This window comes from Rhinatrema bivittatum, chromosome 2, assembly GCF_901001135.1.
Source record: "Rhinatrema bivittatum chromosome 2, aRhiBiv1.1, whole genome shotgun sequence".
Classification (NCBI taxonomy): Eukaryota; Metazoa; Chordata; class Amphibia; order Gymnophiona; family Rhinatrematidae; genus Rhinatrema; species Rhinatrema bivittatum.
The window spans coordinates 354,100,518-354,116,297 of record NC_042616.1 but is presented as its reverse complement, the minus strand read 5'-3'; the positions used below and the strand labels follow the sequence as shown (position 1 = coordinate 354,116,297).

Genomic DNA, 15,780 nt, shown 5'->3' with positions numbered 1-15,780 from the left:
AGCATAGTATCTGCTTCTTATCCTCTGGCAACTAAGGAATCTGGGGCTTGCCCCACTTATTGACCATTTTCTCCAGCTCGCTTCCAAACAAGAGCGAGCCTTTAAAGGGCAATTTTATAAGGTTAGACTTGGAAGTTGCATCGGCTGACCAATATCTCAGCCATAACTGACGCCTGGCCACTATTATTTATTTATTTATTTATTTATTTATTTTTGGTTTTTATATACCGGAAGTTCCTGTATACAATACATATCACTCCGGTTCACATTTAACAGAAATAACTATCGCCGGGGAGGCAGTTTACATGGAACATTACTGAAGCCACCCCTCTGGCTGAAGTGGGTACTAAATCGCAGCCCACATCTGCCAAAAAGGCAGCTGCTGGTTTCATCACTGCCCTGGAATTCACACCAGATTCACCAACCTCCTGAGAAAGAAGTAAACAAGAGCGAGCCACCAGAGAACAACAAGAAGCTATCTGCAAAGTCATTGCCATTGCTTCAAAGGCTTGCTTAAGGATGGCCTCAATTCTCCTATCATGTACATCCTTCAAAGCCACTCCTCTCTCTATGGGAATAGTTGTCCTCTTGGTGACGGCACACACAAGTGCATCCACTTTCAGAAAGCATAATTTCTCTCTCGTCCTTCCAAAACTTATCCCCCTTTGAAATTTGCTTCCAGGGCAACCCACTGAAGATTGATCAATTCTTGAATGGCCTCCATAATTGGGAAGAAACATGAGATACTACATAAAGATATCAAAATGGGATCTTTCTTTGGCTCAGACATGGATTCAGCCCCAGGAACTCCCAGCATCTTCAAAGTCTGGGAAATCAGAACCAGTAACTCATCTCTATGAAAGAATTGCAACATAGTTCTATAAGGCTCCAATCTTGGAGGAATTTCCCTGTCCTTCAGGGAGTATGGATAGGCTTATCATCCGTGTTATTAGGATCCCTATTAGGAAGATTGGCAACTGATCTAGGCATACTCTGATGCTAAGCCGCAGCACCAGGTAAGCGGGATTTCACCGCCTGCGACTCTGACCTGGTAAGATTGGGCAGGGCCAAGGACTGTGCCTGAAGGAAAGACTGCAATCCTTGAAAACATTCCACCCAAGAAAAGGCAGATGGATCCATGCCAAAAGCAGGGAGCACCTGTCCTGTGCCTACTGAACTACCTTCCCCCGCTGATGAACCATTTAGGGGAGCTCCAAAGTCAGTGTCCCTTCTGGCATCTCTTTACCCAAGCCCACATCAGGCTGGGAAAACCCGGCCTTAGCAAAATCAGACAAGACAATTCCCCCTGAGCTTCCAAGCAGTGCTGACACAATTCCAGGATGAGATGCCCAAATATGGCAAGCAGCACAGAGGAAAAGGCGCTTAGGTTTCTTCGCTATAGACTCTATCACTCTGTCAGTATGCTCAAACAGGCAACTGAGAAGTGTGTGTCTAGCTGTAACCACGCTGCAAAAACTAGGCATCCAAAATTTAGGAGTCCAAATTTTAGGCGTGTACCTTGTGCTTCTATGAGCGCCCAAAAATTGAGCTCCCACAAGGCTACTCAGATTGTGCACTGAGGTATGCGCATGCATAGAAAAGCTCAGATAGACGCCCCTATCACTGGTCGCCCAATCAGGTACCCAACTAAGCACACAACAAGGCACCCAACTAGGCACACAAACTAGGTGCACAACTGGATGCACAGCCGGACGCACTCGCACATTCCGCCAGAACTGAAAAGGGCAGTCTAATGTGCAGGAAAAGCGAGTGAAACGCCACAGCGGCTTTCCACACGATCAACAAGGAAAACCTTATAGCGGGGCCTAGCCAAAAATGGCTGCTTAACCTGCCAGGCTGCCCATGTCCTCCAAGCTCTTCCAGAGGTAGGAATGAACTTTGGATTGGCGCGCCGAGCACGGAGACCGGAGGGAAGAGGAATCCCTACAAAAAAACCTCTTCTCTGTTTTTTTCTTTGTATTATTTTTCACCTGAGCTCAGCCTATCCTGGCTGAGTACAGAGTCAGTCTCTGGCTGTGGGGAGAGAGGGCATATACCTTCACTGCTGTGCTCGGCTTCCTGCATCTGCTTGCTTTTCAGCTGTTTCTTACAGCTAAGTCCACGCCAGCTGAAAACCAGCTACCAGACCAAGGTACTCATCTGAGGGAAAATCCAATACATATCACCTCAGGAATTCTCAAATGAGGGAGGGACCATATGGTATCACTACAGGAGAGTGGGGCAAATGAATTTTCCTTCCTCTTTTCATCTTCTAAAAACCTGAAGCAATCCTTGGTAGGGAGATGAATGTCCATCTGCTGGAGACGGAGAATACTGGCAGGCTGATGTCAGTGCATGGGTATATATACCGTGATGTCAGATGTACTCCATCTCCATCTGCTGGTAGAGGTGCCTATCCCACTTGTTCTGGATCCATTGTCTAAATGCTAAGAAATTGTTGATTTTAAATTCCTGCCACTCTAAATGCTTCTGATTTATCCGACTAATCATTTTGCTAGATAAAAGTTAGCTGGATAAATTGGAGCAATTCAGGGTGAATAAGCTATCCAACTAATTTATCTCCACTCTGGAATGCTGAATTCCAGGGTAGAGATAATTTAGCCAAACACCATATTCAGCTAAGTCTGGTTGTGCCAAAGAGTAGTCCTAAAGTTAGCCAAATCTGGCTATATTCAGCAAAGCACTTAAGTGTTAGAATTCAGCTGAACAACTGTGCCAATTTATCTGGCTAACTTTAGGAAGATAAAATGTTTGCTCCCAGGACTGCTGAATACTGATCTCATTTTTTGAAAGAAAGGGTTACAATATGTGAAACACATTTCCCTTAGTCTCTTTGTCCATACTATATTTGCTTCAAGCAGGCTGATAGAAACATGTTTCAGACACAAAAGCATCTAAAATAAAGGTGTGCCCCCTCCCCCCCCAATCCTTAATTATAGCGGAGTAGATATTCAGTGCTGGCCGGTTAAGAAACTTAGCCAGGCATGATTAATCTGGCTAAGTTTAGATGTATATTCAGCAGCAAAGCCAAGCCGCTGAATATATGTGTTTATGTTGCTCCGCCCTTGATCCACTCAGTACATGCCTACTTTTTATGTGTGCAAATTTTAGTTGCATAAGTGACTTATATGGGTAAGAATCAGCCGCTGAACCAGGCGCATATTAGCAGCTGCTACTTAGCCGCATAAGTCCCGCTTATCTGGCTAAATGACTTTTGAAAATCTAAAGGAAAATTAGGTTCTTACCTTTGCTAATTTTCGTTCCTGTAGTACCATGGATCAGTCCAGACAGCTGGGTTATGCCTCCCCTCCAGCAGATGGAGTCAGAGAGAAAACTGAAAGCACCCCCTAGATATACTGGTGTGCCACCTGCGATCCTTCAGTATATGTGATATCAAAGCAGACAGGAATCCAACCATGAGAAATGCCACCCCCAAAATTTTCCAAAAACTCAACAGAGTGTATGCCAACTTAGAGGCCAGATCAAACAGGAACCTCCAGAAACACAGACAAACAAACAGAACATCAAAAATGCACAGGTAACATGCAACAACCGCACAGGGTACCACGAAAAAACGCGTTCATCTGTGGCGTGGACACGAACCGGAAAGAAAACACGAGCGGACTCCCAGAAGAAGAGGGCAGGCGTCTGGACTGATCCATGGTACTACAGGAACGAAAATTAGCAAAGGTAAGAACCTAATTTTCCTTTCCCTGTACGTACCAGGATCAGTCCAGACAGCTGGGATGTACCAAGCCGCCTTAACTGGGGTGGGACCCTGAGAGTCCCGCTCGAATCACGCTGCTACCAAACGACTGTGAGGACGGCCCCCTGACATCCAGGCGATAGTGCTTGGCAAACGTATGCCAAGATTTCCAAGTGGCCGCCCTACATATCTCTTGGGAAGAGACCAATCGATTCTCCGCCCACGAAGTCGCCTGAGCACGCAACGAATGAGCCTTGAGCCCATCCGGAACAGATTTACCGCAGCCAATGTATGTGGACGCAATGGCCCCCTTCAACCACCGTGCAATCGTAGCCTTAGATGCCGGCAGCCCCTTCTTGGGCCCATTCCACAACACGAAGAGATGATCCGACTTTCGAAATTCGTTGGTAACCTCCAAATATCGCAGGAGAACTCGCCGGACGTCCAGACGTCGCAAGTCCTTACCTGGAGGAGACCGCAAGTCCTCCGCCGAGAAGGAGGGTAGCTCAATCGTCTGGTTGACATGAAACGCCGAGACCACCTTAGGTAAAAAGGACGGCACGGTTCGCAAGGAAACACCCGAATCAGAAATACGCAAGAACGGTTCCCTGCAAGAAAGAGCCTGGAGCTCCGACACTCTCCGAGCCGAGGAAATAGCCACAAGAAAAACCGTCTTGAGGGTCAGATCCTTCAACGAAGCCGAGTGTAGAGGCTCAAACGGAGCCACACACAAACCACGTAGTACCAAATTCAAGTTCCAGGAAGGACAGGGAAGCCGAAGAGGAGGACGTAAGTTCCTAACCCCTCGCAAGAACCGAGCTACATCGGGATGACACGCAAGGGAAGACCCGTCCAACCGACCTCTTAAGCATCCCAGAGCCGCCACCTGGACACGAAGCGAATTATAGGCCAACCCTTTCGTCAGGCCCTCCTGCAAGAACATGAGGATCTGAGGGACCGTCGAACGCTTAGGTGTGATACCCAATCCGGCGCACCAAGCATGGAAGACCTTCCAAACCCTAGCATAAGCAAGAGTAGTAGAAGACCGACGCGCTCGAAGCAGGGTAGACACCACCGCGTCCGAGTAACCACGTTTCCTCAACTGTTTCCGCTCATAAGCCAGGCCGCCAGACAAAATCGATCCGCCAGCTCGAAAACCACTGGACCCTGACTCAGAAGGTTGGGAAGATGACCTAACCGTAGAGGGCCGTCCACCGCCAGGTTGACTAGATCCGCGAACCATGGACGACGTGGCCATTCCGGAGCCACGAGAATCACCGGACCTTGATGGGACTCTATGCGGCGTAACACCTTCCCCACCAGGGGCCACGGTGGAAACACGTACAGAAGGATGTGACGGGGCCACGGCAGTACCAGCGCATCCACTCCTTCCGACGCGTGCTCTCTTCTTCGACTGAAAAACCGCGCCGCCTTCGCATTCGCCCGAGTCGCCATGAGATCGAGGTGCGGAATCCCCCAGCGCTGCACGATGAGCATCATTGCCTCCGGCGAAAGCTCCCATTCGCCGGGATCCAGATGTCGTCGACTGAGGTAGTCTGCCTGCACGTTGTCTACGCCGGCAATGTGGGAGGCCGCTAGACGCGATAGGTGGCGTTCCGCCCAAGTCATCAGCAGCGCGGCCTCTATCGCTACCGCACGACTTTTCGTGCCTCCCTGCCGATTTATGTACGCCACTGTAGTCGCGTTGTCTGACAGAATTCGGACCGCCCGGCCGCTTACCAGTGGAAGGAGGCGACGCAAGGCTAGACGCACCGCCCTGGTTTCCAGGCGGTTGATGGACCACGTGGACTGGCGTGCTGTCCAGGTGCCCTGAACAGCTCGGGATTGGCAGACCGCCCCCCAACCAGACAGACTGGCATCCGTAGTCACCACCAGCCAAGACTGATCCTGGTACGTACAGGGAACTAGGGTTATCTCCAGCCATTTCAAATTTAAAACATTAACCCTTCAACCCAAATAATATGATCACTTGCTTCTTCAGTAGCTCCATATTTACTGTGTTTAACTGCTACCTGGTCTTACACCATTATTGTTACCATTGCTATTCATTAATTTTTCTATTGTGATATATATATCATTGTATACATGAGAAGACAGATACAAAAAGCTGCCTTTTCAGAAACAGTTTGCCATCAAATCCTAAGGATTAGAAATATATTCCATTATAAACCATTGACTCAAAATCTCCTGTTAGCTGATGGCTGAAAATAGATTTCTTATGAAAATACTTTGTTAGTCAACATGTGGTCACTAGACTTCCATCTTAGGCTTAAGTACCATTCTCTTAGAAAGGCCCAAACCCCACCCAAATTTTTATCTCTGTACAGAATTGCCACTTAATTCAAAGGAATGCCCTGGACATACACTTTTGGAAATGTTTCTGGATACATCTTTCAGCTACAATGGCTGGACCAATTTGGACTTGTTCTTGGTATGCACTGAATATCAAAACAGACATGCAACTTATGTAAACAAGCTATGAATGTTGTTGTCTAATCCTGATTATCAGCTCTACCTAGGGTACTTGCCAGGTTCTTATGGCCTGGATTGACCACTGTTGGAAACAGGATGCTGGGCTTGTGATGGACCCTTGGTCTGACCCAGTATGGCAATTTCTTATGTCCTTAGCATATACTACAACACCAAGCAGTGTTACTTCTGGTCAGTCTAATCTGTCCAGTTTTAATTCTCTTCATTTCTACAATGGCTATGTATCTCATGACAACAGTGGAGGAAGGAGAAAAGCTTGCCATTACTGAGTCTTCACATGTAACAATTAGACTTGCTCAAGCACTTTAGTAAACTCTTGTATCTGAAAAGAATGCAGATCCTCTCATTGCTTTTATAATACCACTCTAAACCTGACCAGTAGTTTTTACAGCTAGCAAACATACCTGTAATACCATCACACCAAGCATGAAGGTCAGAAATTCAAACAATAAAGTGAGCTAAAATACATACCCTATTTTAGAAAGTATTACAAAATAAATAAGTATCCAATATTACTTTTAACATATTAGTATGATGGTGTAAATCTCAGCATAAAAGTCACATACCTGTGTGATACAAAGATGCATGAAAAGAAAAAGAGACATTTCAGATAATAAAGCAACTATTTAAAAAGAATCAACAAAATAAAGCCCTGAGAGCTTTACCCACCCTCTCCAGGTCCTCTGAATAACAGTGGCTGCTTTGTTCTTTTTTCTGAAGAGCTGTTTCCTTACTCTTTCCTCTTTTATTATCTGCAGTCTCATCTCTACAGGGATGATTTCAATATTCAGATTCTGCCAGGTAAGAGACATGCACATTCGATCATCTATACTTTGGTATCTCATTCCCTCTGGTTTCCCTGAATTCAGAGCATCATTAGACAAATTTTGCATTGCTAGATTGCCTGATCCAAGGCTCATACTTTCAACTTCAATGGGAAGCACAGGATGCGCATTGCTTTCTAATTCATTAGCTGCCACTCTTTGAGCATGTGTTCTAGCACTTGAACTACGGGTAATCAGAAAGCTGATTCTGGCACTTCCGGACCTGCTGGAGCCAGCTGGTGAGCATTGTCCTCCATTTAACTCTTTGTTCATTGCTTTCTGTTGCTTGGATTTTGTTTCACTCTTGTTGCTTTCACTGGGCCTTGGATTCCTTGAGCTGTCATTTGAAAAGCTAATGTGCTCTAATCCTGAGATTGTGTTTTCAAAATGCCCACTGCTGACAGGCACGGTTTGTGTTTGATCCTGTAACATTTCCCTAGTAGTGTATGATTTACTGCTACAAACATGGCTCCTGCTTCCACAAGAACTTGTACTATTTACTTTGGTTAATGGGTCCTTGTACTTTTCACCTTTCTTGATCAATGACATAGAAAGAGCATCTGAGGTTTTCTGTTTGTCATCTTCATCTTTGTTGGAATGCATACGCAAACAGGCTGACTTGCATTTGGAGTGTTTCCTGGATAATTCTTAAGGAGCACAAAACAAAAAGAAAGTTACTGATACTATGATGTCAAAACAAATTTTTACATAATGAACATAAATATGACCATAATACAGACTATTCCAAAAACATGAACCTCTCTTTTATTGTGGTCTTGTAGATGCCTACAATTTAAAGGACACAGCACAAAAAACCCCATCAGTTGTGCCTATCTGTAAGCCTTCAGGAAATCTTAGCAAAAGACAATTGTCAATTCTTCCAATAACAGCTATTTAAATATAAATATCTGATGACTTTCAGATTGCCACGGTCCCTTCCTCAGGTTATTGTTATTGCCCAAGGAAGAAATCTTAGTATTTCCAGAAGGTTACATCCTAAAATATTTATTATGCTAATAAAGTACCATCTCTAACCAAATACTATGTTGGCTTTCTATTAACAGATTTTATTTCCTATGTATACTACTACTAATAATAAGAGCAGAATAATTTGTCATGCTGGGTCAGACCAGACTAGGCTAACTTGGTACTTCTACTTCTACAACATTATCTGATGGTCATGGTCTGAGTCTGTGGTTGTTTTCAGAATAATTTTCAAGGGCTTTCAAGTTTTTTGCTATGATTTATGCATCTGAGCTGAAGCTAAAAAACAAAATATGTCTCAACTTTATTTTAAAGATGGGTAGATACCTTTGGCTTTATGCCCTTCCATTGTGCTGTATGAATATTTGAGGCACACTCAGAAGTGTCTCTCTGTCTCTAATTTAGATGCATATATCATCTAGAGGGGAGTGGGAATATGACAGCAAATAAGGACCTCAAGGTCCATCTAGTCTGCTCAGTTTATTTTCTGTTACAATGCTATAGATTGTAGATTTCTGACTTTCCTTTTATTTCTTCACAACTGAGGATCCTCTGTGCTTATGCCATGCTTTCTTGAACTCTGTTACCATTTTGCCTCCATTACCTCTATTGGGAGACTGTTTTATTCAACCACTACTATTTCTATGAAGAAATCCTTACTAATGTTAAGCCTGGGTCTGCCTCCTTTGAGCATCATTTGACTTCTTGTTCTAGAACTTCCTTAACCATGACAATGTTTGCTTTTTCTGCATTTTTTGCATCTTTGTATTTGAATTTTTCTATCTCATCATGCCTCTTCCCCTCTTCGAGAATATACATATTTATGTGAGATGAGAGATATGATAGTTATATTTTTCCTTTTGAGATAATAAGCATCTCTCTCTCTCTCTCTCTCTCTACACACACACACACACACACACACACATATATATATAATTTGCTCACCAACCTATATTTCCCTATACAATATTATTCACATACTTCTAAATTTGGCAAAATCAAGGCCCATACAGGGCATCTAAAAGACTGTTTGAGGTATCTAGTCCTCTTTAAATTTAAACTTCTGTTTTGGAGGTTTCTTAGAATGCACTATCTTTATACTTTCTTTCAAGTTGATTATCTGAAACATAAACAAATGAGACTCACAGTTTTTTAATGATATGCGACATATGTTTATATAATTGTGTGATAAACAAACCATGAAGAAAAACATCACTTAAAAGATTGTGACAGTATTAAAATGTATAGGTGCAGAAAGAAATCGGAACAAACTACTTATCCTTTTACTCTATGGAGCTCTAGTTCTGACTACATCACAATCAGCAAAAGAATGGCCGGAGAGAAATATTTTTAAAATGGGGAGCAGTCACAATAAACTACATATCCTATTCAGAAAATGGCAACAACATAAAAATGCCTTGAAAAAAAGCAAGGACAGGAGGTGACGTGATGCTGTGAGCAAGGGAGGATGTGTTTCTTAAAGCTCCAAGTGCCTTCCCTCTGGGATCTAATACCATCTGGATCCTAAAATCTCCCTTTTTGTACTTATTGCCTTCTTGGGATAAGTTGCAACTCATTCTGCTCATAGTGGGTGGTTTACCACCTTATGTCCACCCGATTAACAAAACGGGAGAAGGAGAAATCGAGTGCATGAGAGGGGAAGATGGCCGCCATGAAAGAATCTGCCTCAACGGTAACACTGAATGCCGGTGCTTTTGCTGACCTTACTTCTGCAGTGGTAAAGGCTTTAGCGTCTCAATTTGACGACTTATCAGCCCAAATTGTGGAGATTCAAAGCTCCCTATCTGATTCTCATACATGTTTTGAAACTATGGAAGGCCGGGTGGGCCTAGTAGAGGATGACACGCTGGTGCTCACTGCTAAAGTGGAAAAGTTAGAGAAATTTGTTGGAGTGCAGAAAGCTAAGATAGACGATCTCGAGAACTGCTCCCTTCACTCTAACTTACACTTTGTGGGCTTCGCCGATAACATTACCGATGGGAAGCTCCAAGAGATCTTAGAGCAGTGGCTACCAGTGGAGTTGGGCTTAGCAGATCTTCCTGACCGGCTGTGGATTGAGCGGGTACACCATGTGGGCTCCATTTCAGCAGATAAGAAACGGTCCCATATAGCCTTAGCGAAAATCTTGAATTTTTCTCTTAAAGCATGTATCTTGCAAGAATATAAGAAACGCAAGGAGCTTACTTATGATGGTGGCCATATTTGATTTTCCAAGATTTTTTGGCGTGAGTCTTGGCCATGCGCCATGAATTCGGGCCGATATGTGGGCTCTTGTGCAACAACAACAGAAATTTGCCTTGATCTACCCGGCTAAACTGAAGTTTTGGACCACTCAAGGGATTCTCTGGTGTGATTAGATGAAGGCAGCTAAAGACATTCTGTCATTACTACCACAGCAAGATGCCAGAGAGTCAGTGGGTTGAAAATATTTTTTCAAGGTACTATGGTTTTGCATGTGTGCTTTATAATTGCCTCGACCTGGAAAGCTGGTTTAAGTTTTTTTTCCTCTGCCCCTGCTGTTGTTGCTGTGAATGGAATTTCTTGAATCTTTTCTTGATTGTTGGGGCACTTGGATCTTTTGGTTGACACCAACGAGATTTGCAGAAGGCGAGCTGATGTGCTGGAGACATCGGTTCTGTTGCTCACATATGGCTGGATTTGTTATTTAGACCCCTACTTTCATTTACTATGGAGACTATTCTATTTACTTTTACACTCTTTTAGGGGTACAAACTGTGTTCCAGTTGGGATATGGTACTTTTTTGCAACCTTATATACAATTTTTTATTTTTGCTTTTTACTCCTTGTATTTTCATATTCTAAAGACAAGAAGGGTTTGCATTTTTTATTATGTTGTCATGTTCTTACAATCTAAATGGGAACAAATATTGTTTACAAGGGGCTCAAATTCATCTGTGAATTTACAATGACTTCTCCCTTCGTCTATATTTTCATATATAGCCTGCTTTTTTGTTAAGTCTAGGTAGCAGAGGACCTTCTTTCTCTCCCAATTTTTTTTCTATTTTTGAGGGAAAGCATCCACGTGCATCAATGTGCCTCGTGCTCTCTGTTGGAAGGGAAGTATTCCAATGCCTATTTGTCCAGTATTAGTGGGTGGGGTTTGTGTGGGAGGCACAGGGAAGGGAGGTTTGGGAGGAAGAGAGGTGGGGAAAACCGAGAGGAGCAAAGGTATGTGGGTCCTTTTAGACAGGGAAGGTATAGGGATCATATTGGTAACCATTGTAAGTTTGAGCTGACAATGTTCTTTGAGGGCTTCCAAGTGTGGGGGGCTACCTTAGGAAGATTTTTGCCTGGTTTATGGGGAGGGGCATCATGCTTTTTGATTTCACACATGGTGTCATGGGGGGGGGGGGTCTGGTTAAATTTATCACCTGGAATGCCGCTGGGTTGGGTACTCCAGTGAAAAGGAAGAAGGTTATCTCTAATTTGAACAGACTAAGGAGCACTATAATGTTTTGCGAGAAACGCATATTTATTTATTTATTTATTTATTTAGAGATTTTTATATACCGCGGCACATTCAGAACATCACCTCGGTTTACAGTAAACAATAATGCAGCAACAAGCTTTACAATAAAATATTAAACTGGGCAATACATGTAATAGGCTTTACAGTCAATTAGAAACTAGAACCATTTTTTAAAATAAATATCATTGATGTACACTTAACAAGGATTAGAGAAATGTTTGATAGTGGAACCAAATTTGATATACGTATAGCATATGTCTTCATCGGAGCATCTTAAACTAAATAAACGGGGTATCATTCAGATTATTTGCAGCTTTGGGTACCTCCCACAGTCGGGTGGGGGGAGGGGGAACCATTTTGATTCATAAATCTGTTTCTTTTCAATTACAATCCTTGATCAATGATACTAACGGACGTTATGTAATTCTATGGGGCTTGCTCTATGGGAAACCAGAGATTTTGGGCTCCACCTGTGGCCCTAATCAATATGACCATGCTTTTTTCACAGAGTTTGTCTCTCATGTTCTTGCCTTGGAGAGTACCCCTGTAATCCTCAGTGGGGATTTTATCTGTGTTGCTGATCTGCATCTGGACAAACAAGTGTAGGGAGGGAGTCATCCATTAGCTAGCTCCAAGGGCATTCCCTTTGTGTGTCACACTTTAGGACTGTTCTGTTAGGAGTTAGCAGTCTGCTAGGGAGTTAGCAATCTGTTGTTATTTAGGAGAGTTGTGGGTGGATCCTTGGACCAGTGGCAGATGACCACGCCCCCGGGGGGAAGATCCCGAGAGGGACTACCGGTCAGGCTCAGAGTATGGAGACAGACACACACTAGTTCTTTTATTAGACAGTATACTGAACCACCAGAGGTAGCAGTAGGGAGCTGGAATGCCCGGCTGGGCTGTAGTCCCTCAGATACTGGAATAGCGAACCCTGGAAGCTGAGCTGTAGAGAAACTGAAATATAGTGAGTAGGCAGGGTATGCAGAGTTCATGTACCGAACCTGATGGTAACACTCACACAATGTCTCATAGAAGCCCACGAGCTGGAATGTATGGGCCCTCGAGCAGCGAGTACCTGGTTCCAGGGAAAGCTCTGAAAGAGCGATGGTAACTCACTGATGTAGTTGGCAGTGATAACTTTCAGGCAGAAGAGAATATGGAGCAAGTCTGGGAACGAGGGCCCTCGAGGAGCGAGTTCCGGTTCCAGACTGTCACCTGAAAAACAAAAGAGAGAGTGAGGCCCCCGAGGAGCCGGGTACCCCTGGTAAGTCCCAGGAGGCAGAGTAGCTTAGGTAAAGTAACGGTTTTCAACCCTATCCTTGCTAACTCAATCTGTTAGCAAATTCTAAGACCTTATAAATCTGTCGCGGGTGACCTCATCTCAGGGGGACGCCCCTGAGGTTTGCGCCATCAATCTGGGCTACGCCACGCGCGCGCCCCTAGGCCTCCAGGAAACATGGCAGGTTGCAGCGTCTAGCCAGTCCGGGGACGCCGGAGGAATTCGGCAGAAGGACGCCGTGGCAGCCAATCTTCCCGCGGTCGAAGAGGGAGGCACCAAAGAGGTAAGGAGGGCGGAGAGAGGGCGTCGGGAACCGACGGACACAACAGTACCCCCTTCAAAGGGTGATTTCCTCTTTGGGTACCAGGCTTAGGTTTTGAAGGATGCACGAGGTGGAACTGACGAAGCATCTCTTTGTCCAGGATATTGGCCTGAGGCTCCCAAGCATTTTCTTCGGGGCCAAAACCTTCCCATTTTAGAAGGTATTCAAAAGTCTTGCCTTTTTTACGAACGTCCAGGACTTCTTCAACTTTGTATTCTAAGTCATCTTCTGCATTGATGACAGGTGGATCTTGAGTCTTGGAAGAAAATTCGCTAAGTATGAGTGGTTTCAGGAGAAAAACGTGGAAGGCATTATGGATGTGAAACCCAGGTGGTAGCTTCAGACGATAGGTAACTTGGCCAATACGTTGAAGGACTAGGAATGGTCCAATGTAGCGAGAAGCAAACTGAAAGGAGGGTAGTTTGAGTCTGAAGTGCTTAGTAGACAACCAGACCTTGTCTCCTGGCTTAAAGACTGGAGCTTGGGCATGGTGCACGTCATAGTACTTCTTGGCACGATCACTCGCTTTGATTAGCATGTCTTTTGTCTGAACCCACAATTTATGGATATCATCAGCAGTAGATTGAGCTGCTGCGAACATCAATGAGAGCTTCAGTGGAAGTGGCGGTATTGGAGGACGTCCAAAAACCAATTCAAATGGTGACTTTCCAGTAGATGTTGCTGTTTAAGAGTTGATAGCGAATTCAGCCCATGGAAGCAATTCGGCCCAATTATTTTTCAGGACGTGACATAGGCTCGTATAAACTGCTTCACTGTCTGGCCATTCGACTGCGGATGGTAGGCTGAGGTGTAGTCTAGAGTGATGTCAAACAACTTGCACAAAGCCTTCCAGAATCGTGCCATGAATTGGGACCCACGGTCAGATACAATGTGTGAAGGTAAGCTGTGGAGGCGGAATATGTGTGTTATGAAGAGCTTTGCAAGCTCCAAGGCTGAGGGTATGCCAGGGAGCGCCACGAAGAGTGCCATCTTGCTAAAGCAATCCACAGTCACCCAGATGGTTTTCATTCTTCCGGAAGTAGGTAAATCGACTACAAAGTCAGTAGCGATGTGCGACCAGGGTCATTCCGGCACTGGCAAAGGTTGCATTTGACCCCACGGTGGTCCAGAGGCCAGTTTGTTCTTGGTGCAGTTGGTGCAGGATGCCACGTAGGAATAGGTATCCTTTTTGATGGTAGGCCACCAATACAGCTCCTGTATCCCGAGCAGGGTTCGACGTTGACGAGGATGGCCAGTCAGCTTGAATCGTGCGCCCAGAAGAGCACTTTCTTCCTGAGGTTCTTTGGAACAATAGTCTTTCCAATGGGCACAGACTGAGTGGATGTCAAGAGGATTTTCTTCGGGTCAATTATGTGCTGTGGCTCATCAGGCACATCCTCTGAATGAAATGAGCGTGACAATGCGTCTGCTCTGGTGTTTCGATCTCCAGGGCGGAATTTGAGCACAAAATCGAAACGGTTGAAGAATAAAGACCATCTGGCCTGTCTGTAATTCAGCCATTGTGCGTGGCGGAGATACTCAAGGTTCTTATGATCTGTGAAGACGGTTATTTAATGTTGAGCGCCTTTGAGCCAAGGCCGCCATTCCTCGAATGCAAGCTGTATTGCCAGGAGCTCCTTGTCGCCAATCCCATAGTTCTTCTTGGCTGGAGAGAATCTTCGAGAAGAATGAACAGGGACGTAAGACGTTCGAGTCTCCAGCTTGGCTTAACACAGCCCCTACCCCCACATCTGAAGCGTCGACTTCTACTATGAAGGGCTTATTGGGGTCTGGATGCCATAAGCATGGTTCTGTGGAGAAGGCAGTCTTCAATTTCTCGAATGCGGAAATGGCCTCAGCTGACCATTTTGAAGTGTTGGCACTCTTGCGAGTCATTGCAGTGAAGGGTACAGTTAATGAAGAGTAGTTCTTTATGAAGCTTCGATAATAGTTGGTGAACCCTAGGAATGTTCTTAAAGCCTTCAGGCTAGTAGATTGAGTCCAATTCTTGATACTTTCAAGTTTGTGAGGGTCCTTTTGGAAGCCTTCCTTAGACACAATGTAGCCTAGAAAAGGCACTGAGTCTTTGTGAAATTCACAGTTAGAGAGTTTGGCGTACAGCCAGTGTTCACGAAGACGGTGGAATACTTGCTTGACGTCTGTAATTTGGGAGTCCAAATCCTGGGAGATTAGTATGTCATCCAGGTATACCACAACGTTCTTGTACAGCAGATCCCGCAAGATGTCATTCATCATATTTCAGAAAATGGCAGGTGCATTGCACAACCCAAACGGCATTACAAGATACTCGAAGTGGCTGTCTCGCGTATTGAAGGCTGTCTTCCATTCATCGCCACTCCAAATGTGAATGAGGTTGTAGGCCCCTTTCAGGTCAAGCTTTGAAAATATCTTGGCCCCTTGCAGCCTGTCAAACAGCTCCGAGATTAACGGCAAGGCGTAACGGTCTTTAATTGTGATTTCATTTTGACCTAGGGAATCGATACATGGACGTAGGGTACCGTCTTTCTTCCCCACAAAGAAAAAGCCTGCGCTGGCCAGCGACTTTGATGGTCGGATAAAGCCCTTCTGGAGATTTTCTTCAATGTATTCTGACATAACTTT

At 44.7% G+C, this 15,780-nt stretch overlaps 1 protein-coding gene across 9 annotated transcripts in view; it reads right to left on the bottom strand.

The window, feature by feature from the left end:
• INVS (inversin) overlaps positions 1–15,780 on the bottom strand; it is a 1,037,426-nt gene that overhangs the window by 60,132 nt on the left and 961,514 nt on the right. For all 9 annotated transcript variants that reach the window (XM_029589897.1, XM_029589895.1, XM_029589896.1 and 6 more), the window contains one exon: positions 6,908–7,709. In XM_029589897.1, coding sequence (XP_029445757.1) covers positions 6,908–7,709 — 802 coding nt within the window. The remainder of the gene's footprint in view (positions 1–6,907; positions 7,710–15,780) is intronic.